The 27,258-nt window shown below is 33.1% G+C and overlaps 1 protein-coding gene across 9 annotated transcripts; it reads right to left on the reverse strand.

Moving 5' to 3' along the window:
• On the reverse strand, positions 1-23,832 carry LOC128238207 (baculoviral IAP repeat-containing protein 2-like). Of its 9 annotated transcripts, XM_052953864.1 has the most exons (15): positions 22,881-23,228; positions 12,878-12,913; positions 8,618-9,601; positions 8,149-8,313; positions 4,987-5,059; positions 4,359-4,610; positions 3,583-4,040; positions 3,341-3,458; positions 2,881-3,035; positions 2,716-2,791; positions 2,457-2,594; positions 1,832-2,007; positions 1,208-1,385; positions 726-836; positions 1-542 (listed from the first exon to the last, which is right to left on the reverse strand). In XM_052953864.1, the coding sequence occupies exons 3-15, from the start codon at positions 9,281-9,283 to the stop codon at positions 352-354; spliced, it is 2,757 nt and encodes a 918-aa protein (XP_052809824.1). In that variant the 5' UTR covers positions 9,284-9,601; positions 12,878-12,913; positions 22,881-23,228; the 3' UTR covers positions 1-351. The 9 variants fall into 9 exon arrangements, with proteins under 9 accessions (XP_052809824.1, XP_052809822.1, XP_052809819.1 ...); XM_052953862.1 differs by lacking the exon at positions 22,881-23,228 and adding an exon at positions 23,673-23,832 and having other exon boundaries at positions 3,583-4,610; positions 8,618-9,378; XM_052953859.1 differs by lacking the exon at positions 22,881-23,228 and adding an exon at positions 23,673-23,832 and having other exon boundaries at positions 3,583-4,610.
• Positions 23,833-27,258: the final 3,426 nt, after the last annotated feature.

A 27,258-nucleotide genomic window follows, 5' to 3' on the forward strand; every position in this document is an offset into this window, starting at 1 on the left:
TTGTTTTATTTGCTTTTATTTGTACAGTTTTTCATTCAAGTTAATGATCACTTTAAAATATGATAAATTGTAAAAAAGACAATAAAAAATAAAAGTGTTGATTATGTGGAAATTTTATGAAAAATACTGCTATCGAAATTATTTCCGCAAATATTAATCGTTATGTGCATACAACTTAGCATAAATCAAGTGTAGCGAATAAGCAATAAATATCCGACCACAGCAACCATGTGCTATCGCTTAGTATTGTGTTCATATGACATGCTTAAATATCGGCCGATATTTAAACGATAAAATAATTTTACTTAATTTGTACACTTTTTATATTCTGAATAATAAACACTTTCAACACTATCCCATGAATGTTTTGATTTTCTCTTTGATTGCCCTCAAGCAAACAGGGCACTCTTTCAGGTCATAAGAACAATCCAGGCACAATCGATGATGTGTACAAGGTAAAAACAAAGCGTTTACCGGGTTGTTCTGGCATATGAAACAGGTGAGCATGTCTTTCAACCTTTTATTTTCCTGAAGTAATTCCTCTGAAATAACGGAAATTAACAGTATAAAGAAACAGTATTTGAAAGATATATTTGACGGTTTCCAAGTTAATTTGGGTGTTTTAGCTCTTTAACTTCCAATTTGAACAGTAGAAATGTTGAATACTATTTACAATTCGTAGCTCAAACGGGAACTGACAACATATGTTTGGAATCATATTTTACCTGGACTTGTGTCCTTGTTCCCGTTACCCCGGATCTCCGTAGAATGTTGATTTCGGTCGTTTATAACCTCAATTGCAATCACAATGTCTTCTACACTTGGTTTCAGAGTGCCTGTTAACGCGTTAAAAGTTTTAAAAGGCTATAGAAAGTGGACACAAAAAGACACTTAATACCAAAGTTGAAAGTACCCGCCGAGTTCATTGTATGACATAATACCAAACGTTAATGTTTAAATTTTAGTGATGAAAAAGCGTTTGTCGCTTCAATTGATTTGCTGTCCTAAAAACCTGCAACTTTTTAACTTTTTGCTATTATTATTCACATTGTACTGTATTCAGAGTCAAACGTAAACCATCGCTTAAGAGTCAAAATTTGTGCTTTGATTGGAATAAAATTATTATAATTGTTTTTTCCGAACCAACCTAATTGTCACCCTAGTGCAATAACTCAACTTGCACTAAGGTGACGATTTACCACTTTACCTTGAAGTCTTAGTTCGTTTACTGCGGAAGAAAACATCTCATTACTGAATCCCATGTCTACAGTACATATTTTCCTCTGTTCTTCGATCAATCGTTTAATATCGGGATCAGTAATATGGAGGTTATTTACTCCACCAGCTAGGTCGTTGGTCGAATTTCCGCCTGTGGCACCAAGTTCCTATTAAGCAGTAAGGCAATATACGTGTACCCTTGTAAATGTTACCAAATGGTGATTTAGTATTTATTTTGTAACGCCAATGGGGACTAGGTTAATGATTAAAATCTTCATTTTTCAATAACAAGCATTTATGCATCAGCATTTTACATGGTATACAGAAATATATACGCACTCTTGGGCATACATCGACCAGGTTTAAAATATTCAATTATTATTAATATTTCTTGGCGTTTAATAGTCTATGATGGTAATGAAAAGGGTTGTAAGTTCCTTGTAGTACAATGAGCGAGTATGTCACATAAATAGTTTTTTCGATAAACAGCATTATCGTTTGTTCAGTCCAGTCGCGTATCCTGTATAACAATAATAGGAAAGATTCAGTCAGATTGTTTTTTTTAACTTTTTGTATCATGAGTTGTAAATGGGTACATTATTTTCTTTCTTACATCTATATTTTGGTCTGCAGACGCTTGCACAAGGGCAATAAACTCGTCTCCTTTCTGTTCCCGCGCAAAAGGACAGGCCGGGAACCATCTGCAGTGTTCTATCCACGGATCGTCTTCTGGATCCCAGTGCCTTAGTCCCCCATCGCAGGCAAAACAACGAACGTGGTCATCTATGCCTGATAATGAAACAGCACATATTAGCATGCTCTTTTAAATAGCACAGTTTCCTTATCATCGCAAATATAGGTGTTATAAAACGTGCCTGTTCTTCATCAAGTACTATTCAATGAATGAACGTATTTGTTTAAAAACAAATGGTGCGCGAAATATTTCAATACTGTTGCTTCGCATACCCAGCTCACTAACAATAGATCAAGATAATGTAATGCTCCTGTTATTTAGTAGAAGACAACCTTTCACTTTTTTCAGTTAACCCTTGATCTTATAGTCATCAAATGTAATACGTTCATACATTTACACAACTAATTTACAGCAATTATAACGTATACGATCTTACATTCTAGAACACATGAGCTAGGTTTATTAATATGACTTTATTAGAACGTCAGAAATAGACCCCCCGCCCGAGAATTTCCAATGAAAAGATATGTAAAAAGTAGCTTACCTGTATAATACAATCCAGCCTCCGCGAGTCTCGGCGGTCTTTGTGCGATGTGTTCTGACCATTTCACAAATGATGACAGTCTTAGATCGTATGTGTTATATGCTTCATTTCTTATTCGGTATTGCCGTGGTGGTGGTCCTAAACGCAGAGTATACATGAAAACCAGATTGCGGAGCACACATGATAACATATTATTTTTTCATCATAAGATAATATTAAATACATGTTTTATACGTACGGCCTTAGCGGTTGGGCTCACCTTGTAGCGATCTTTCCCTGAATTCTGCTAACTGTCTTTGTCTGATTGCGCCGGGTTCGAGATCTCTCATTGACTTCTGTAAAACGAAAACAGTAGATTAGTGTTAAAACTTATTAATAAAACCAGTTTTCTGGGTTTTACATATACAATATTTCAAAGTTATACCTTGTAGGTTTCAAGAGCACTCTCAGTTTCGAAGTATAGGAGCAAATGTTCGCACTGTGAAGAGTGTTTAACATGTTCTTTCAATGGGTCGTCCGTGCTACTGAAGTCCTTCAGGCCAATACCGCATTGATAACATCTCACCAAGTCAGCAGTGTCTAAAATAACCATGATTTAAACATGTCAATGACTTGTAAACTTTTGCAAATGCAATATTATTTTTGAAATGTTAATTGATTATTAATGGCCCAAGTTGCAAATGAAATTAGCTTACTTTTAAACTTCGTAATATTTCTGAAAAAATCGGCAACCAAAATAGCCATACATTTATAAAATAGTGTTCTTGTTGTTCATGTCCAATGCAACTCAACAGTGCCCATTTAAAACCAAAATTAAATTTAACTAATTAAACAAAAAGATAAGTTTCGATTATATCTCGATATGGAGAAAACGGAAAACGAACTTGTGAAAAAGAATCCTGCTTTACAAAGCATCGTTGGACTAGGAATCATATGACACCATCTGCTAAACGACCTGAATCTTTCATTTTCGTCAACATATGCAGGGTATTTAGGCTGCTTCTGAAAAAAATATTCGAATACTGAGCGGTGCAATTAAAATAAAATTAAATACAATCTAACGCTATCTTACGTGTGATGAATAAAAGCCTTTTGTAAATGTTATATTTTCTTTAGAATATTTTACCTTGACTACTATTGGCTCCTTGTTTACTGTATGTATGTTCTGCAAGGTGTTGTCCTCATTCCTTGTGAGATGGCTATGATTAGCATAACTTCGATCATCATGTTCTGCAATCTCGTTACGTTGATGGTTGTATTGTTGACTCTCCTGAACACCAACTGCTCTAGATGGCTGTGTATATCTATTGATAGAACGGTCCGATTCTGTCTCTGTATATCGCCTAACTTGATAAGATGGTCGATTGATACTACGAATATTGTCATATGAAACCATAGATTGTAGTACTGGAGATGGAAGTGTCTGATCAGCTGCTGACCAAATCTGTGGACCTCGCGCATTAGACGATCTTGGATTATCGTGCTCATTTCTAACATAAATCTCTTCGCTATCTTGCATGTGTATGCGCCTATGCTCGTCTTCTGTTGACGCATTCACATGAGTATGCGAAACCTGTGAGTGCTCTGAACCAGGATTTATTGTAATTGTTAAATGCTCGTTTTGCAAATATTCTTCGAGTTCGCCACATTCATTCCCACGTGGGAGTATACATTTACGATTGGTTCTGATTTTCTTTAACTCAACGACGTTTGAAGGTATTATTTTCTCTGCGATGGATCTTTGTTTACTTTGCTCATTTACATCGAAACGCATTGCAAGAATGTTGTGTTTCAATGATATTTTTAACACTATGTTTTCTATATAATTGAAAAAAGGTTCTGTACATGGGCTTTTAACAGAGTATTTTTGAAAAGCTCCACCAAACAAAACAAAGTCGATACCTTTCTCAAAACCAACTTCTGATGAAAATAACTGAAGACAACTCATATCGATTGCAGCTTTAAGTTGCACCGAATTTTCTACAATTAGGTAGACATTGTCTGCATTACAATACAAACAAGCATCGTCGGTCGCCATAATGTTATTCAGCAACTTGTGCAGTAGTTTATTTTGGATTATCTCTGGCCAGGTTTTGCTGAATTTAATCAAGCTGCAATCTCCGTTATCACCCCACTTAGTATGAAGGGTTAACTCTGAAATTAGGGGCAAAACATCTGTCACAATTATAAATATTTGGGGTTGCGCAAGATAACTTACATGTACACTGAGAAGATTCAGTTTAGTTTGAAAGTTGTTTGTAAAATTTAACTAATAAATTGAATTTATATTATTTCATATATTGCTTTCATTGTGCAATACCACACTTGTACACAATACACAAACCTGGATGACATAGTGCACAAAATACAGACCTTATGTACCTTTATAACAATAGAATCGCTACCGTTCTAATTACGTTTTTTGTTCTGTATGTGTACCTCCTGATGTTAAAACACAAGAACATTTTGTCCGAATCTGGCTTGTATACACATATCATTTAATTTGAATAAGTGGTTTAGTTTAAATTACCATTCTTTTCAGTTATGGACGATATTCCGAGCACTGTTCCTATTTCTTCATCTGTCACTTGATCTTTCATAACCTTAAATGTATGTCCCATGTTCATGTCAAAATGTATCATACCAGTATCTATGTTTTTTTCAATACAAACAAAATAATTCTGACTAATATTGATAGGGGATACAAAAAGCGAACAGCATTCGTACAATCAAAAGCATACTATAAGAAACCTTTTTTGAAAGCAAGGGTTGTCTTTGAGGTTTATAAGGCCGAATTTCCTAAACTTAACATTATATAGTAACCCCCATTGTCTTCATATTTAGGATATCTAATATAAATAAATTCTAAATATTCGGCATTTATTTTTGAGGGTTTATTTTATACGTCTATACATTTAAATTTCAGAAATTTGGTTTTTAATAATATGATAAATTAAGTACACATATAATATTATACAGATAGTCACAAAATTAGCATGATAGTCGATATAAGGAAGCATAATATAGCAAAAAAGTGCACATACACGGAATTGAGCATGATTTTTTTTTCTAAGGTTCTATCATAGATTAGTTGCAACTCCGTTACAGTCAATATTGATTTAGAAAAATTTGAAAATGTGTTTTTGTCAAAACGCTTACGGCAATCAATTCGACGATGTCTTTTGGCTTCAAGGTGATAAAGTTTCAAAGAATAACAATATAAAATAGAGGGGAAAGTGGAAAATAGTGTTTTAACTTCGATTCCTGTTTTAAATACCAATATGTAATATATATTTCTTACAAAAGAAGCTATTAATGACAAAGTCACAAGCCATTGTTGATGATAACATGATAACATCTTAAACAAATTATAATCTTGATTCAATCTCGTGAACAATTGTAAGTGCAATTTCCATGTACAGTCAATTCTCTTGCGCTAACTGACTTGATATTATGGCTAGGACAAACTTGATAAACAATTCAAGAAAGGTAACTGCTTATGAATAAGTTAGGACGTTTATAACTGATAGTTAGCAGCATTAAAGTGAAATAAGCATTTCTTTAATGAGTATGCACACTCAAGTACATCAATACGATATCTCTACAAAACCTTCATGTATTTGTACGAAAAACGTGAATGCAATTTAATAATGCAATCTAATATACAATTTTAAATTATCACTGGCACTAAACAATCAATGCCAATAGTTTATTAAACTTATCTGATGATCTTTATTACTTTTAACATTAAACCTTGACATCATATTTAGAATAAAGATACATCAGTGAATTTAAAGTTCATTTCATTTCATTTATAGTTTGTTGTTGATTCCATTCTTATCAAGAATACAAATACTATATACGGGTAGTGTTTTACATATAAATGAATGACGATATACTCAGGACACAATAATTTGTATCAATTATGTGAATCCTGCTGTTCTGTGACTTCAGTGGATAAGACTTTGCCCCACTTTTTTAACTTACAAGTCCCTTACAAAATACATTTTGATGCAAAATCACCGCGAATGTTTTTCAAACAGAACTTTAATGAAGCAGAGACTGATCATCAGTATACCAAATTTGAAACACTCTAATACAAGCATTCAGCAATTATCGAACGAAATCGGATTTTCAGCTCAAGTTCACCACGACTTTGACTTTTGGCTTACTGACATAAAAATGGTTAGGGTTATTGTCATATATAAGGGACCACTACCGAATCGAAATTTCTATGTTTAAGCATTTTTCAATAATTGTTAGGAATCTGCGCATTTTCAGCTTACGGTCAAAAAGAGCTTAAGCTTCGACCCACTGACCCAAAAAGCAGTAGGGTTCATCTGCTGGTCATGCCTACAAAGTTTGAAGTTCTTGGGCAGTAGCGTTCTTCATATATTCAACGTAACCCGAAATCGAGCTTAAGGTCACAACCAACTTCATCTTAGATTCACTGACCTCAAAATTGATAATTATGGTTCATCAGCTGGTCATGAACAATCGTACTATCAAGTGGTCACTCAGCCAGAGCGGTCTTCAGATATTGAGTGTAAATCGTTTTCAACTGAATGTCACAACGAGCTTGGCATTTGACACACTGACCTTCAAATCAATAGATTTCAAATACTGACCTACCTACCTAAAACATTTAAGATCTCTGATCCTAGATGTTCTTCACATATTGATCGGAAACCGGTTTTTAGCTGGAAGTAATCTTAATGTCGGCACGACATTCACCTTTGATCAACTGACAAAGTTTAAGAACCTGGGCCTAAACATTCATGAGATATTGATCGGAAACCGTTGGAACGGACAGATGGACAGAGATACGTCCAGATAAATAACTATATGCCACTTTCTTTGGCATAAAGTTCTCAGGTCCTGTTCACTAGCAATAACTATAAAAAAAATATGAGTTAAGTGTGGCACAACCTGTGGATACATCAGGGAAATCCTATACTCTTCCAGTTTATAAGCAATATGATAATAAAAAATGAGCTGGTATTCATAGAACAGAATTCTTTAAGTCATTTCCTAAGTAAAGTCGATTTTCTTAAAGCGTTCATGGTCAAATCATGAAAATAATAAGTAACATAGAATTAAATGTATTAGAAATGAAATAAAAAGCTCTATTATATTTATTCAAAGACAAGGGAGGTAATAAGACAAAATCCGAGTTATGATGAATCGGAGTCTAGCGTTCGTAAACCAAGCTATAAAAACCCGTTACCTCTAAGTTTGTGGACAAGTTATGTAATACCCATTGAATGTGTCCAAAGGTTTGTAACAATGGTATAAGACATACGTTTTTGTATCCTGATGTTTCTTTTCTCTTTAATCAGTTTATGCAATTGCTAATTCAGAATGGTTGTTTTTTATCAAACTAATTTTATAGTTTAATTTAAAACAAATAAAGCTGGTTTTGTTTATTTCGATGCTATAACAACGAAACATGTTCCAAACTGCCGTCACGTTTCCACACGTCGTCAATAACACCATTAAGCTAAAATCACTATTTTTGTTTTTTGTCTAATTTGCCTTATATTGATTTCTTTGTGAGATTTGATACTTTAAATAGGAACTATCTTTATAATTATTAAAATAAACCATTTATTCATTCATCAAAATCAAATTTATGTATGTATTTTGCTAATTGACTTAAGCTATTTAAGACTGTTTTGGGGTTTAAACTCACCTTTAATATCTTTGAAATAACTTCTTGAGCATATTTGTTTTCCAAAAAATACTTCGGATCTTGAAGCAATGTCAAAAATAAAGGCAACGCATTTCTTTCCCATATGCTGTAGTAACCAGGGAGTAGGTCGGATAAAAGTAATGCTTCTTTCGCAAAAGAGTGAATCTAAAGAAATAAACAAGATACAAATACTAAATAAACTTTTTAAATACTCGTTTAAAGCCTTATCTCACAAAATGCGTTTTCAAATTATTTTTTGTACAATACGCTTATAATTTCAAACACAAGAAAGCAGTAAGAAGGTGACTTAGCTCAATTATTAGATGTTTCCATACGGTCATGTGAAAATATTCATGTTAGTTACGCTTATATGCATAGTTTCAAGCGCCTACAAACTTTAAAAAATGAACGAATAAAGTGGGCTAATTTTATTTTTACATTTTACACTGGGAACTACAGTAAGGTTTACCTCAGATAGCAAGTTATCATTGTCATAGAGACTAAACGAGAAGACTTCGTCGAACAAATCACAATTCAAAATCCCTGAAATCAATCCGCATGGTTGGATGTCGTTCAAAGACCGCACGTCGTTACAGTTTTCGGGTAGGAAACATTTTAAAATGACTATCGGGTTTGAAAACCAATTTTCTAAACCTTTGTTGGTATCAAATACCACTCGGAACTCTAATCGCCGTTGTTCATTAGTTTCGTCTGTATATCGTTTTTCTTTGTCCATAAAAAGGGTTTCGAATGGCGTTACTGTTTGTCTCTTCTTTGGTATGTGTCCATCCGGCACATCTACAAGTTTCAACGTTCTATGATGCACTTGTAATTTATCCAACAAAGGTATATATAGTAGATTCGGACAATACCATTCGCGCATGTTTAACAATATTTCAAAGGTCATGTTGCCTTTAACAAATTCTTCTCGCCAACACATATTTCCTGATTTGCAATTTTTGCATAAATCCCATGGTAATATCCCAATTGTTCTCGTCTGTTTAATGCACCCATTATGCAACGCCTTTATGTGTGTTTCCACCGGGGGTTTCAAAGCGCTACCTAAGTAGCTGACACAAACCTTGGCTTTGAGGGATCCCTTATTTCTTCGGATTACATCTTTATCAATATCCATTTTTTAAATTTAATTAAATGAGTAAATTTTTGATAATCGTAATGTAATCAGATATTGCCATCACTTGTGGCTATCATATCGTATCTGAGTGTACTCTGAAATGATAATAAACGTGTATCAGATCAGTGTTTAAAGGTAAACATCAACAAGAGCAATGTTCATATCTCTTTCTTAAACTTCCTAAGTAGGTGTTATCATTAAATAACTTATAGATGATGAAGTTGTCATATGGCCCGGTGCTGCGTATCCGATCTGATACGAATGTGAACATCAGCGACGTAGTTTTGCTGTTTCCACCTATTCCAACATGGATAGCTTCTGTAAAAAATGAAAGCAGATACCATCCATTTCTTTTTAAGGTTTTTGATATAATACTAGCATTACAAAAATCGATAAAACAAAACTTAATACTTGTAGAAAGCAGCCAGTTGTTTCCCTAGTTGGTTCTCTGTGAGGCGTGTGTGTTTACTTATACATGTGTACACACAAACGGACTTAACGTCATGTTTACTATTTTCATTTGTTTAAGTAATACTTCAAACAAAATAACCTTCCCACAACAACAGCAGATGGCATAAATAGCATAATGTTTTAGAAATTTTCAAATACAGTGTCTAAAATAAATTTAGAGAAACATTATAAGCTGTGCTTGAGTTTTCATTCGTTCCAATATAACACGTATATAAAAGTACAAGACATAGGCTCGCTCAATAACAAATTTCATGAGCTCGTTGAATAAAATTATGTATTATATGACAGCTCGTGACAGATGCAATAAATGTACACTTTAAGTTGTAACATTTTGAACTTAACCGAATACATTACGATCATAAAACAATAATAGTTCGCCATTAAACATTTTTTATCTCATTTAAAGGTATGAACATACTTTAACGTAATTATACTAACTGGCTTATTTAATATACAAGTTATATTTACAGCTAAGTAATGTTAACAGTCACTCATAATCTCAATCTCATTTTCTCATTATAATGCCCATTCAAGAAATTAGTCATCAGTTTTAGAGTCATTGCTGAAATATGTGTACAAGTCAGCACACGTCTTGCCAGCAGTATCAATATTTTCGGCACATCTGCAAGCGAATATACATGGGTACTGCTTTGCAGAGAAGGAGTATATCGTATTATCGCAGTTTACACATATATAAACTACAGCGGCCGATTAAACGCATCCGAGACCTTTAATATTCTGCAAAGTTTAGTCAGTTACTTTTTCGTAATAAAATGTATCAAGTGCCGCACACATGAAATCATTTCATGTTGACAAAGAAGTAAAACATCATACCCGAAAGACGTTTGTCATTGAAATTTATTATATATGTAACAATGCAGAAGGCAAACCACACTACACTAGAGAAGAACAAAACAGCCTCGGCACCGGCCTTGGACGGACTGTCCTTTCTCTGACATTATGGACATTGTCGGCATTTCAATCTTTCATAATGGTATTTGATCTTATGGCATTTTATCTAAGTGTCACTTTAACAGGCACAACACTAAGATGTTATTTTAAATAAATGTTATTTACAATTTTGGAATAATAAATATTAAAAACAGAAAGTAAAAAGGTAGGCATTCGAAGACGAAATAACCCAAAGAAAAGGGGCAGGTTATGATTAAGTTTTATTACGATTATGATTCCATTTAAACCCTAGTTATCCCATTTTATTTATTGTCTGTGTAAATCATCATGTACTTAAAGTGGATTTTTTTTGCATTCTGTAAATTGAGCAAAAACACAAATTTCCTACGTAGAGCTGAAAAGTTAAATATCAGAATTTGTGTGTTGCTTTTTTGTAAATGACTATTCCGAAGCTGATATTTTAAAATTTTGAGTCTTAATTTATGTTATTATTTTGATAATTGAACTCGTTCTTTCCACAACAGTTTTCTACGTTTGAATAAAACAAATATGAAGAAAAATATTCCCCCTTGTTTATAACGTAATATCCACCATCGGTCGTAAATAAGCATTATTAATTATTCGTGCGCACATGAAATTTAAAGACTATCAGCTTTGGGGAACCGATACGTTCACATTGATTAAAGTGATTGTTAAATTGTACACGATAATGTTCATGGTGGACGTTTGCTTTATTATGTAAGTTCATCATATTAATTATAAAAGTTGTTTTCACCTATAAATAAATAGCGATATGATAATATACAATTGACAACTCGATATCCCACATAAACATTTATCATATAAATTGACGTTTGCTATACATTATTGTTAATGAGATTACTAGTGATGAGGCCCGACATCTAGTGGTAAGACAGAGCATGTAATTCTGGATGACAAACGGGCAGAGGTTTTTGAGTTCTATCCAGAAGAGGGTTTTTATCTACGTTTTTCCCTGGCCATTCGACCACAAATGTAATTTCCATGTTTCTGTCAAGTATACCGTTAACTAGAGATACTTTGCTCATGTTGCAAGTTCATGCTGTTTGCGTCTATCGATTTCCAATTGCTTCTCTGTGAGAAATCCAAATAATAAACTTGTAGTGTTCCTGATTTGTTGTTTTCTATATAAGTTACCGAATTGGTATCCAGGGAATAATACTATCCATCCTGTTTGTTTAGAGGGCATCTGAGTTAATGACTAGACATGTATTTAAAGTCAGGTGAGTTAGATTCAATGTTACAGCGAACAAATCGTTTGATCTGATTGTCAGCTTCTCAGGTGATTCGACGTTATCCGGATTCAGGTTTGCCTAAATAATCGAGACAAACGTGAGAACGTGTATGCGGATTTTTTTTTACAATATATTGAAATTAACGTTTAAGCAAAGCAGACGATGTTCGCAATATATCTAACACTATGATATGCATCCTTTAATTTCTACCAATGATCTTAAAAGAAATCAAATTAATTCACAATAACTAATCGGAATGCAAATATCTGAAATCAACCCTGTTGACCTTCAATTACCTCACTTACTTTAATCATTGAACCATAATTATCGAAAACCATGAACTAATTTTGACTTTGCAAGATATTTATGTAACTCAAGAACTGTTAATTTCCCATATAAGTCGGATTATATCTGTCATTACCTCGACTTAAATTTACAGGGACCATTCAGCTAATCAGCACTAAATGTAGTTTAGTGCACAAATGGGTAAAAGCCCCATTGAACATCTTCTATAAACTAGTACAAGTTCATAACGTTTGTATATTCCTGTTACCTGCCTTTGTTTAAATAGATCGGAAAGTCAATAAATCATAGGCTTTTCACACAAGTATTGAGCTCGCGACTTAACATCTCAACCTTGATTTATTAAAAACTATACACTTTCTCTTTTGATTCAAATTGATAGATTTTAAAACAGTTATTAAGAACATTTACGTTCAAGCAATGCAAACGATATACGCTTTTTTGGATACCATGACACAAATGTGTACAATGCATTATGAAAGTACATCAGACATTAGGTTGTGACTGTTTGTATATTTTCCTCATTTTAAGTTAAGATTTTAATTGACTTCCTTATTTACAATCTATGAAGGCTAAACCAACTCGTTTGTTATTTTCAGCAACATTTTCTTAATGGTCTTAAAGTAATCATTACCTTATCTCCTCATGTTGATTTTGGCACTCCCAGGGTCTGTGATATAAAATGGTTAAGTCAAATATATAAATCAATATACAAATTCCAATAACAAATACAGCATGTGTTTGGCGCGTCACAAATATCTAGAACAGGAATTAAATTAATTTGTATAAATGTAAAAGTATAGACAAATGGCTAATAACAATGTACTTACTAGTTATGATTCATATCAAATTAAGAAACTATATTCTAATGTAATACTTCAATGAGAGATTTAGTAAAACAAAACATATCATAAGACAATACTGTCAAAACAAATTCCAATATGTCTGCACATAATTACATAAAGTAATAAAATCGTTTTTATTTATACTTACAGTTAAAATGAAAAGGTTTACAATACCATAACTCCATACTTATTGTTATCGTTATTATGTTATATTATTGTCTTTTTCTTTTACGTTTGAGCTGAAATGTATTGGGAGACCAATTATTTGTAGCTCTGAGCGCCAAGTAGTTATTTATAGAAACAGGTGATCGCTCATTGTCTTGGTTTGGCACGTATATATAAGAAATCGAAGCCGTATAACTAGACAAGCTTGTTTAGATCTTTTGTTTGTGTGATATAATCTATATTTATAGTATCGAAATTTGTCTATTATAATAACTGTTTTCATGGATTAAGTTATATTTATTTCCTAATTCAATTGTATACCTTTATGTTATCTTTGCGATGTATGTTTAAAGCGCAAAACATTTCAATAGTTTGTGATCATATCACTTGATTAATGTTGACTGCATTTTTCCAATAAATAGAGGATCTCAAATGAATGTTTATTTTGTATGGAAATTATTAATCGCGTTTTTTTAAAAGCGATAAAAACGAGGCTCTACCGAGTTTTTATCGTTTTTAAATGACAAGTTTAATACATTTGATACAAAATAAACACAAATTTAAGATTCTATTTATAACATAGTTCTCATTTACGGTCGAAATCTAGGTCAAAGTTTCTTCAATACACTTCTCTTGTCATAGTGCAAAGTATTTACATTGTGTATTATTAGGATGCTTCATCCGCAGAAAAGAAAATATCCCGACAGAAAAAACCATAAATCATGTCTCAATTATCAACTGATTTTCAAAGGATTTACTTAAAAGCAACAAAAATACATATTTCCATTTAAATCAAGCAAATCAATAAAAAGAGCAATGTTATAAGTGTGTGACGTCATTAGTAATCACGCGAGTGTGTACATATCATTTTGCGGTTGAAGTTTAAAATGTTTTAAGTCAACGTCACAGTCGCTCTCAATAGTGCGAATTTGCTTTGTAGCTGGTGGATTACAGCATGGATTTAGATGGATTCGCACAAGGACATTACCTCCGTGACTTGGAGCACCATGAATGTTGTAAAATCCACCAGAAAAAGTGGGAGTTGATGTTGAATCAGTGACTGTGACAGTGTGTGAACTTGAGCATTGCTGGCGAACTGCCTAGAATGAGCATTTTGCAAGGAAGTAAACGGGGTATTTTCACTGGAGTACAGGATGCTTGACATTTTCTCCTGTTGATTTGGATTTATGTGATTATAATTGTTTATAGATGCAATGTTTTTGTGTACCGATGTTTGCATAAATAATCTGGTTCGCAGGATCATTGTTATCATTCAATTTCTGGACGTGGTATTTTCTGGCGCTGTGATCAGGGAGGTGTTTGTTTGGATTAAGACCAACCTTCTTCTCCATTCGTTTCATCGTGGAATTGAGTTTGTTGACACTGACATGATTTCTGTTGAAACATCGTTTCTAATATGTGTTAACATTTTTGACAGCGCGTATGAATACATTTTTCTGTAATGCGGTTACCTAATTTGCATAGTTATTACACTAGTTATATATGAAAATTATTGGATGGGATTATATCACTCCTGCGCCGTAACTTATGTTATAATTACTTATATTCAATCAAATAATTTTAAGAAAGATTAATATAACCTGTGGACAATTTATCAAAGCATTATACGGCTGCATTTTTAATAATTAAACGGCAACGACAACGACAAACTAAGAATCCTAAAGCTCAACCAAGATCCAGAATTAATAATATCTGTCATGTGTTTCCGTTCCGGATAGAAAAATCCGACCCGAGGGCACCTGCGTTGCCAGGTAACGAGGCTTGACGAGTTACCGGCCACGCATTGTGCCCGAGGGTCGGATTTTTTTTATCCGGGACGGAAATACATGATTGATATTTTTTCTAGCACACCTTAGATTACATTTTTTGTGAAAAAATACGTAGAAAAACACATTTTTGTATTTTCACCAAAGCGCGCGTGCGTTGATGTTTACTGACGTCATGACGCGCACTAATTTTTATTCACTGCACACGTCAAGAAGTTCCTTCAGTATCACGTCTTTTGAGGGTTATTTTGTTTTGTTTTAGAGGTATATTTTTGTAAAGTTAATGTTTATGGAACTCATCTATTGAAATCTCATAATTATGGTTACAAAGAGTGTAAAATAAAATAAATGAAAAGTATTACGTCACAGCGCGTGACTCATCTGACATGGGGGGGATGCCAGATGGAGTTTTTCAGCACGGCTGAATTCACCGGATATGCCTATCCGGTGTGCTAGAAAAATGTATCAAGACCAATGCCAAACAACATTAAATAAGAGAAACAGAAGCATTACGCCACAAGACAACACATATCACGCATGATTATTCAAATATATTATAGTCATTTGAAGCTTGATTCCTTTCTGTGTTATTGCTTTCACTGTTTTTAAAAGTAATTATCACGAATATATAAGTACTGCTGGACTTGACAAGGAACATATATATGTATAATACTGATAACCTCGGACAAATAACTCGGCCAATATGAGGTTTTATAAATAACATTTATTGTCTAGGCTTGTTTTAAGGAAATACAGTATTTGCAGATGTTTGGACCATCTTGTGTTTAGTCCGTTTAGTGGTATACATTTGTAAATTGCAAAATGTTGTGTACCCTTATACTTAAGTCTACAAGACGCAAATGCAAGCGATGCCAACAACGCAAAGAGTATGTAACTCTAGTTATTGTCGATTGTCATCCTATTCCATCTATATATTTGTATCACATTTATGAACTAAATTATTGCTTTTACAAAGGCTTATATATTGCAACACTAGTTGGTAATAATGCTTATTTATACATAGTCTTACAGGTTAAAACTACCTAATATTTCTAAGAAAACTTTGGTTAATATATTTAAGTTTTAGCAAATGTCATTCCAAAATTAGATTCAATACGTTGTACACAACGATGTCAATTTTATATTATTTCATAACAATTCTATTTTCTTTTTGCAATGGCTTGATCTGGTGGTTAGTCCCTTTAAATGTGTTTAACGCTGTGTATAAGAAGTGTGCTATAAATAGTGTGCGTATGCTGAAGTCTATAATATAAGATGCAGTAGAACTATTATTTTTAACATTTACGATGTTAAATCATAATTGTTTTTTGGAGGGTTATTAGATTGGTTTAACTTTTCATTATTTCATCGAGATATAAATCAACTCATTGATCATTAATCTCCATTAAATAATATCGTCAACTGACATCATTTTCCCAAAACACCATGTCCTAATTTACAATGCATATATATGTATATCGAACGACGAATTAATGATTGTTTTGTAATTGTCTGATTATTATATTGTTTACATTGTCTGACTTATAAATCAATTGGACATACATACCACAAGCACTTTAAACTAATGTAAAATTTTCCCTGTATATGATACACGTCCATGAATTTCCTTTCAGAATAATTGTTTTTACTTCCGGGTTTCATTTCAATGATCTGTCCCTTAAAGCTGCACTCTCACAGATTGAACGTTTTTTTTTTATCTTTTTGTCTTTGAACGAGACATATTTTTACAAAATGCATGGAAACAAGTTATCTTAGACTGCTGACAAAAATATATCGCATATTTTTATATCTAAGTTCAAAAATTGATGTTTAAGCACTTCTTAAACCGTTAGTAAGCCATAAAATAGTTTCGAACGGAAACCTGAAAATCTGCGATCTGATCTTTTGTCAGCAATCTTTTGTCATTGGTTTGCAGATATTTATGCAAAACTTTGCTCTTTCCAAGACAAAAAAATAAAAAAAAAGTTTAAAAAACGGTATATCTGTGAGGGTGCAGCTTTAAAACAAATTTTGTCATTTCTGCTAATCAAAACAAGGAAACCAACAGTTTTTAAAACAAATGTTTTAACAATAACAGGGTATTTACTCTCGAAATCGGGGTACACAGAGCGAGTCTAACTTTTTGAAAGCGTTCACTATTTGTTCATACCAATGTGTTAGATTTTATTATTTTTTACAGTAATGATTGTACCTCTACCAGTGTATGTACGCATACTTAAGCGTAACGTCGTAAAGCAATCACTTAGAACCTCATTCAAATGATATTGACTATAATTATAAAGTATGTACAAAGTGACAAAATGTTCATAAATGTATTCAAATCACCGTTTCGGAAGTGACAACTAAATGTTACTTGTGCTTTTATTTCCATTACACATAACATTATGTAGCAAAGTGCTTAATACAATTTCAAACCATTTTCATCGCATTTTGGTAATTTTTGGTTACTGTCTCGAATCCGCACGTTCAACCAATTATGTTGTTCTGTTATACAAGGAACAAAATAGTTTCTTCTTAGGCCAAACAAAACTGGTTTGGTTAGGGTTACATCCTTTTCAAAAACAGGTTGTGTAGGTAGGCTTTTTATAAGGCTTTATGTAAGAACGTTATTGTCATCATTGAAGAATTGTGGTAGAGTAATCATCTGTATAAAGGTTTAAAGGGACTTGACATCAGATGGTGCCTTAATTGGCAAATACAGTATTTCCTCAAAACATGCCTATACGTATATATAAAAACAAACTAGTATGAGGCCAGTGATACTTAATTTTACATAATTAAAATTATATTTCGTCACTGTCCCAACTGAGTTTACCCGTTCAAAAAAGTATAATGGATTCCCAGTTTATAGTTTGTGACCTTAGAATGTGAAGGTCACATGATTCAAACATATACCGACGTGGTTGACAAGCCCAGCTATTTTTTTTATTGGTAAAATATGTAAAAACTGCGAAAGATACATTTGTCATAAGCGATGTGATACATCAGTTTATGAGATTCATTGCGTTGTACTCATCTTTTTTACATTTTCTTTTATTCTTCTTGCAACGGTATCATCCGGTGTCAAGTCGCTTTGAAAGTCTTAAACTTCATATTGATACACACACTTAAAATAACTTTTTATATAACAACTAACAATAAAAACTCCAGGGTCGGCGCCTATATCGTAGGTAGTGTCGGGTAAACTGAACCATATGTATTTTTAGGCCTAATATTGTGAAGAGTATTAATATCAAAATACGAGAAACGCTAATAATCTCTGCTAGTTTGCGTGCAAGTCGATCGATATAATATAGGAAATAAATTGAGTTGCTTCTAACTTAGCCTTCACTGGACGATTTTAACCGATTGCAACTCCTTTTATGTTTCATTTTTGATTTTAAATGAGGTATTTGGTGACAAAAATGCAGTATGTCCAGAATTTGTATAGGACAATGTGAAGTTTCAAAGATGCTAATAATGGTTCAGTATTGGACAAAAAAGGAGCTCAATGAGCGGTAGGACTGTACTGGACGCAACAATATACGTTGTAGTTGTTATTTAAATATAACACAGAGTGGAAATTGTAGCTTAAATCACCATACACTACATTCATAATCGTACAGCGATATGGTGCCAATATCTTTAACCGATTCATGCCAACTTTTTTACCGATGGCTGACCGATATTAATGGCATTACAAAATTAATGTGATATTGGGCCAACACATCCATGCTAGCTGGGCAAAATATTGTATAATCCATCCGCTAGCAGTTATGTCGTCATTATTGATGTTAATATATAGCGATAACATTCTTTGACAATAGATACTTCGGAGCAAAGTTTGTTTTCATTTTTCATTGTGTGGGCAAAATATTTAAAATTTCAAACGAAGGATAAATAGTAAGACTCAGGGAAATTGCTCGAGTGACCTGCGCTCAAACAGGATATTAACACATAACAAATGTGATTAGTCCTTAAATTATCTATTATGTTTTACTGTTATGTCCTCATTTCGTGCTGCACATCTCCTAATTTTTCCTCAAAATATCAAGAATGTACAATTTATGCATTTGTTTAAACAAAGACCAAGTTTTGTTTTGCCCCGTCAAATGAAAGAGATCAATTAAATACGACTGCGCGTACAAAACCAAAAACGACGGTAGTGATTTAATTCATGTCATTTGTCTTACCTTTATGCAATTAATTGAAATATTTATGTTAACCAGATAACGCTTGCGACAGTTGCCATTACTGAGTTACTTCATACAAACCAGTTATTTTCTACCATCTTTTCTTTATTTTGACTATTCAAATATTCCTTTTATTCAGAGTCTGATTTTGCAAAGTTATAATACTGCATGACAGAGTGTGGACTTCTTTGCAGGATTGCCGATCACATACAGATGAAAAGGTATTGCTAGCCCGTGTGGTTTAATTAAAGGATATTTACTGCAACTCTTTAATAGTATACACTAACTTATAGACTTGTCGGCTAAAAGTCAAAACTAGTTGCCCTCGGTTTTGAAAGGATCAGTGATATATTGTCCGAAGCCGATAAGCCAAAGGCAGAGGCTCACTTGGATTATAAAGACATGCAAATATATAATCATGACCGTTTACTGCACAATATAACAATATAACACCTTTTATGTTTAAAGTAAGCACTCTTTGGTAATGGATGGATGGTTAAATAAAAGAGATGCACGCACATGTTTTACGCACATAGTCTAATTATCTGGAAGTAGTTTTACTATAATATTTGGTTTCACTTTAGTCATAGTTTTAAGTTTCTTGATGCATTCATCTGAAGTTGTTCTTCGAATTAATAAAAATGTGTTAACAGGATGTTTCCTTAACAGGAAGTTGCTGCTTTATAATTCGATGTTGTTGTACCAATTCAACTCTTTAAATAGATTTTAACGGCTTTAATTTGGAACCGTATTGACATTTCAGTAGACCGAAAAATTCAAGAGTTCATTCCAGAAAACAAGATAGCTACAATTTTCATTTATATGTTGCTGTAACAGACATTTCATGGCAGAATACAAACATTCTTTCAACAGACGAGTTTAACTTAGTAGAATGTTATTCAAGCAACTGCATAATGGTTACGTAGATGACAGTGACAAATGAAACTTGCTTTTTAAGATATATCGGATCTTCATGTTAATCAAAAAGCTAAAGACATTCAAACCTTCCGTGTCTGTCTATGCGACTACAACGGCAATCTGACGATGATTTATGAGTCAGAAAAACAAATGTATTGTAACAATATGCAGATCGCCACTTTTGGACCCCCACCCCGCTGTTTCCGAATTATTTTGATTCAACTCATTTAAATAATTTAACTCCAAATTCTCTTAAATTACCTTAATAAAATCAACAAAGTCTTTTAGTAAGCCACTTCGTGCAATAAAATATCCAAATAAGCATACTAGCATTACGTTCTGAACAAAATGAAACATATGAAAAATATTATATGAAATAAAGTAGTAAGCTCGGTACTGGTTGTCAAACTCTTGCGTAGTCTTTGAAGGACATTCAGTTTCTTAGCTGCTTTTTACACAATTTAGAAATCGTTGCATCAAAATTTAATAAACTATCTACCTCGCCGCCTGAGAGTTCATCTTGCTCTTCACAAACAATAGTGTGAATTAGTATTTTGAATTGTTTTATTTCTTAAACAGACTTGGTGACAACTGAAATTGCTTGAATTTTGTAAGATTAACCTGCATTTAATTGGAAGAAACCAAGTTTATCAAAATGTTGCTTTCTTTACAAAGCTTACAATAATATGCCGACATTCAACCGTAATTAATATGTTTTTTTAGTCGCCGGGAATTACTCATGATTTGCATACAATTTACAGTACAAGCAGTCAACGAATACAACATGATGGCGTAGTACAGACGACAATATGTTGATGTTCTTATTCTACACACAACAAAATATAGATGCATTTTTTAAACCATTAGCTATCAACAATTCGATTTTAATTGATGAAAAATATATGGAATGAGCATAAAAGGGGAGGCCCAATTAAAGGTATCATTTTGAAAGGCAATATCCTAATCTTCTGATACTAGCATAAGTGATGCGTATTTCAATTTTCCGTTCCCTAAAATGTTACATAAAAACAATCGCTATAAAATTATACATGAACAAGATAAACGGTCCGTTAAAATTGTTTTGTGGAGTGCCTTAACTCATGGATTATACTCCGTTAGGAAGTATACATGTTTGTATTGATTTGTTTAATGAGAAGACGTAGCAGAAATGTTTGTTTCCACTAACCCGAACAACCCTAAATTTCCCTCCAGACTGTTTCGTCGTAGTGTGGATTAATTCTCGTACATTTGTGTGAACATATTAAAATTGACATTCTTATATTTAGAATTTGCTACAAAAGTGATATATCTCAAAAAATAGAAAATAGTTGTGCCTGTTTACCTACACTGTTTTTCAAATGTTAGTGGAAACAAAGATTTTTTCTTGCCCTTAATACGATACAATTTTCTGATACTATTTATTTATCAGTGTATAGACTTGTGTTTTTCTGGTGTTTTTTTACATGTATAGTACTGTATAAGAAACAAAAGTATTCTTCCATCATAATTTTAAATTTAAACAGATAAAAGAAGCATAAACGCAAATTAATTAAAGACTGTTTGTAGAGTATTAACAATGAAACAAATTTAAAAAGAAAGTTCTTACTTGTAGTGTCAAATAATCCAGTCAATCTTAAATATGTAAACCTTTATTTTGGAAAGTTGTATATCAAAACCAAACATCATAACAAAACTAAAAAACTTAAGGATTACATTAACCCTTGTACATAAGCAATTGTTACTGGTTAATTTTCTCCTTTAATTATCCTACGTCAACATAGTTCATATAGTGAAAGCGTGACACGGTATATTTGATAGTGTATTCATTTATAGTATTGCGGATATATTTCGGTTTCGGTTGACGCATTCATATTAGAAACCTAAATTTAAGGCGAACATTTAGTTCGGCTCTATTTATTTATCTTTAACGGCCTATACGCAACAATTTGAAGGAGATTTATAGGCGCGCATTGAATGTCAGGGGCGGGTCCAGGATATGACTTTAGAGAGAGCGTAACAAAGGGGCGTTACCTTTTGTCTTGCGCCCTCCATCAGAACCGAAATATATTTGGTATAAAGTGTTGGCAGGGGTTTTTAGGGATTCTCCCTGAAGAAAACTTTAACACTTTCTAGACCGTTAAGATGAAGTTTGGGTGTATATTTTACTTTTTTTCATTTATTGTTTCAAATAAAATTTTAATTTAAACGATTTTAGAGGGGGCGGGGCGCCCGGTGCGCAGAGTAAAAAACAAAAGCAAAGGATTTGTGTACAGATTCAGACATAATTAGCGATATTTAGGCGCTATTTTACTGGAAAAGTTGTGGCAACTTAGCTTTTAATTTAAAAACTAATATCAAAGTAGTGCTAAATCATTAGGAGTTTTAAAACGAATATACCAATAGCTAGAACCCTTCAGCAAATGTTGGTATTTGCTCAAATATAGTTTTTTAACACCACAATTTTCATATTCAAGCGAATTCGTAATTGGTTGATTGACATCATCACGTGATGTTATCAATTGATGGCTAATATGTCAAAACATTGGGACGTTGTAGTCAATCTAATCCTGTCGAAAGTCTATAATGACTGACACGTTTTATATGTCAGTTTCTGTACTGACAATGAGGCTGAGTATTTTAAATATGATCATTTATTTAAACAAGATAGACATGGTGATGAGTATTTGCATTAACAAAAAAGTAAGCTCTAATATATAATAAGCACTGACCTTTACTATTGTTTACACACTCTCCATAAGAACAAATCCCGAATAAGATTGGATAATTAAAGTTTTTCACATTCTTACGTAGTGTTTGTATCTAGTCCTTCTTATAATAATATTCAGAATTTAGTATCTAATTATCTGATATTATTACTTGCTCACTTTAATATTCCTTATTTGAAATTGCATATTATACTACTATGTACACTCACAGAACCAATGTTTTCCCTATGACAAGGGTCTACTTCCAAATGATAAAAACAAACAGAAAGAAGTGTTAACTTTGTTTAAAGTTAGAACTTTAGTTAATTTAGTCATTTTCACCCAGTTTATATACGTCGGGAAATACCGACGATGACTAATTTTATTGCATGCGGAAGTTTGATGTACGCGTTTGTTATCCAAACAAGGTATTGTATAGCTAAACTTCCTTATAAGGACATTAAAGTATTTTATCCAAATCTCCACGAATAAAAATAACTTCTCCTTTATAATGTTTATTAAGTCTATTGTCTTACTATAGTCTTGTTAGTATTAAGTAGCCCGCAATCATGAACGTACACCATACATGTAGTAGTAGATGATCCCTATGTTTTGTGAACCATATATCTTTCGGGTAATCAGGTCAAATGATTGATAATGCATTATTTTATCAAAACTGCTTCATGTGTCTGACAAAGCGGCACTCAGGGGGCAAAGTGTTTAACAAACATATCTTATTTAATTTCTATATACACTAAAGTTCAACAAAAAGCATTCAAAGTGTCAATTTTAATTAAAGTATCAGATGTTACTAACCTTACTAGCCTAAAGGCTCGTCAAATATGGTTTTCCCAACTGTGCACGCGTCCGAATATATCTTCGTATTGTACGAAACAATGTTAAATCACCTATAATTATAAAAATAATAATTAAACTAATACAAAATGTATCTTAAAGGCAGAATGTCACAAGTAGTCGAGTATTTAAACGTTTAAGATACTCTTATAATCAGTGGTTACAAACCGGTGATGCGTTTCAGATATACCCTTATAATCAGTGGTTACAAACCAGGGGTGCGTTTCAGATATATTTTACGATCTGCCGATATTGTAAATGTACGATCATGATAACGACCAAATTAACGAAAATCAAATGTTTCAGAAACGTCTCGTAAACCTCCCGGTTTTTTCGTCCACCCTGAATCCGATTGTGACAGTCTGTTTTAACTACGTGATGGATGGTACGCGCACTTGTTTACATGAAGTTTGATAAACATAGCAAGATGTCTTCCGAATATGTGCGTGTTAAAGTGTAATAGAACGTTGTTGTGTTATAAGTATATATTTGTGATTAAAATGTATTAGTTTAATTCACAAACACGCATTTAAATCAAATGGGCGTAACCTAAAATGTGTTTGTTTGACATTCTTTTGGTCGTTCATTCAGCGTTTGTTTGTTAAATACAAGTTATGGCCGCGGATTGACTTAGATACTTAGGTTAAAGTTGTAAGGTAATTTAAAGTTAGGAGCTGTATTACTAACTTTTATTCTCTTTATTCAATTGGATAAATACATCACACTATTATGGACGACCATCTTACAATAAGATTATATAATTCCATTTTAACCGAAAATACATGTATGGTCCTTAAAGGACTTTTTTATTTTGTTTTATTTTTGTTTTATTTCGTTTGCTTTAACGAGGGTCTGACATAGTAAAACTTGGTCATTAAAATGACGTTATTAGTTGTGCGGACGGCCGGTCAGGTGGGCGGCGTCAAGCTTGCCTTTGAAACTTAGTAACTTGGTTTAGGATTGATATATTTTAACTAAACTTTATCAATGGAAGAGATTAAAGATACCTTTCATGAAATTGCGTTTTGCGCCCCTGGTATTTACATCAAGGTCAGTGGTACTTAAAATAGGAAAACATGTCGAAACTGAGTAAATTTAGTTAGGGTTGACATATCCTGACTAATTTTCGTATTTAGGAAGAGTTGATGGAGACCTTTCTTGGGATTGAGATAGGGGTCCCTTGGGTTAAGGTTAAGATCACTGTTACTAAGATTATTTGACTCTCATACGAATTAAAGATAAAACATTAACAAAGTTCATACTTAACATTAAAAAATAACAACAATTTAGTTACTTAGTTGAGTGAGGTAATGTATATTTTTTTATCGATTAGAATTAATTAAAACGTCTTGTGTTATACCGGTTTGATAGAAATACTAAACTAGTAATTGCAAATACAAATTATTTATTGTATCGTCGAGTTAGTTTCCATTGCATGTTTTTGCAAACAGATTTCAACATTTATATTTATGCTTCGATAGATCAATAGTCAAAAGCCCCCGTCATAGTGTGGTGTAACCGTAGAATGATGGCTCACTGTTTATTAGTCATTTTGTTTCAAAGTTCTGCGTTTCCCGATTCATTTTTGACGATAACAATGAACAAAGCAAAACGTTTTTTTTTTTTGTGTGGATTTCTATTAAAATATCTATATTTCGGCTCGGCGTATCGCCCTAACTTCGTATAGCAATAAATCGGTTTATCGATATTATCGCACATCCCTTTGACATTTTATTGCTTTTGAAACGCACATATTACATCATTATTGTTTATATTTCTAAGACAAAGCGGCGTATAGTCGAGGGCGCTGTCCTGCGACAGCTCTTGTTGTGCACACTTGTAATAAGCAGTATTTTTTAAACAAATTACTTGTTCAAGTTAAAAAAATGTTCAAAAACGTGGACACAAATATTAAGCCGTACAGTACTTATGTCATTAAAGTATGTGCAACAACATAGAAAATAAGCATACACTGAGATATGTGAGAGATATTGCTTTTTCAAGACAAATCAAGAAAAATAACAGCTATTAGTTATACGCAATTGTGAAAGACATGTTGAAAAACACACAAAAAATTAAGTGATTTCAGTCCGCCTTTGGGTTCCTCCTCTTTCTACTGCCTGTTCCTCTACAGCAGCAGTCCGACCGTCGTCATCATCCAGTGATGTGTCTGCAAAAGGATGCTCTCTTTCCAAGCACAAATGGTGAATGTTGAAGCAGCAGAATATCACATTTGCATATTTCTCTGGTAAAATGGTAGACATTCACTGCTCTTGCTGTGGCAACTGAAATAGCATAGGTTAGAGGTTTTTACCTGGAACTGTATTCATAAGGACATGTTATCTGTGGCGAGCACGTATTATTTGACATAACAATAAAACAATCAATGTAAAAGAAGCAAAAAAGACTTTGAAATTTAGGTATTATGTCCAATTGTTACACCCAAACAAGAGTTAGTTATGCTGTCTTGTTTTTACAATGGTAAGCACAATCATATATCATCAAGACATAATGATTTTGATTCCTGGCTAGCGTGTACATCAGTATGGGAGTTGGTCACCAAACCTGACAATTTTTCTACAGCCAAAACAATTTGAATGTTTTGAAAACTTCATAATTCATAAACAATACCGGGATAAAATCGCCGAAATCTATCCTAGTACAACAAATGTGCGGTCAACCATTACTCCGTCCCTTTTCATGAAATGTCTTGAAGGATATATACTGTCTCCCAATAGGCGGCCGATGTCTATTTCTTTAAAATGCTCCTTTAACACAGACAAAATAATGCCAAAGTGAAAATCAAGGAGACATGGAAAACATTATGTAATTTTTCATAACACATGTCCAGTCCAACACTACCACCTGTAATAAACATAGCAGCATAAGACTGATAAATAAAAAAAGTATTTGTTGCAAGTTTTACAAATTTAAGTGTAATTAAGAAAAATGATAATAATCTGCCTTTCGTGTGAAGGACCAATATTCTGGATTGTTCGATTTGTCGATGTTTTAACTTAAAACCCTAAGGCGGTTCGACCCTAGGTTTCTGACGGAACACGTTGTTTCAGTGAAAGGGCTGACTCATGCTTTTTAACAAAAAGTATATAACAAGTTTATGAAATACACTATTTGAATATTTTAACAAACTATTTTAAATCAATATAAAACAAATAAACATGAGTGTTTGGGATACACACATGCCCTATTACACTCCACATAATGCTGAGATAGCAAAGAAAGACTAAGAGGCGTGTTCTGGGGGTGAATCATTTAACCGAATTGAATCATAGTCATTTGGTAGTGACACATTGAATATATGTACAAATTAAAACTTACATTAGTATAATACTACATACATGCTTTGCCTTTTATTTAATGTAATAACAACAAATTTTCAAACCGCTTATGAACATGTGCAACAACTTGGATATTAAACGTATGATGACCCTTCCTAGTAACAAAAGCCTCTTTGTTTCGTTTTGGGGCGATGACTGACATAGAACTAACTACCTAAAGGCAGAAGGGCAATATGCAGCTGGGCAGA

This window comes from Mya arenaria, chromosome 6 (assembly GCF_026914265.1).
Source record: "Mya arenaria isolate MELC-2E11 chromosome 6, ASM2691426v1".
Lineage (NCBI taxonomy): Eukaryota > Metazoa > Mollusca > Bivalvia > Myida > Myidae > Mya > Mya arenaria.

Excerpts from the sequence above, each read along its gene's own strand:
- LOC128238207 (XM_052953862.1), bottom strand. The coding sequence starts at position 9,283 with ATGGATATTGATAAAGATGTAATCCGAAGAAATAAGGGATCCCTCAAA. Across the intron at positions 8,314-8,617 it reads ATGATAACTTGCTATCTGAG|ATTCACTCTTTTGCGAAAGA; the intron begins GTAAACCTTACT and ends TTATTTCTTTAG. Across the intron at positions 2,008-2,456 it reads GGCTGGATTGTATTATACAG|GCATAGATGACCACGTTCGT; the intron begins GTAAGCTACTTT and ends TTTCATTATCAG.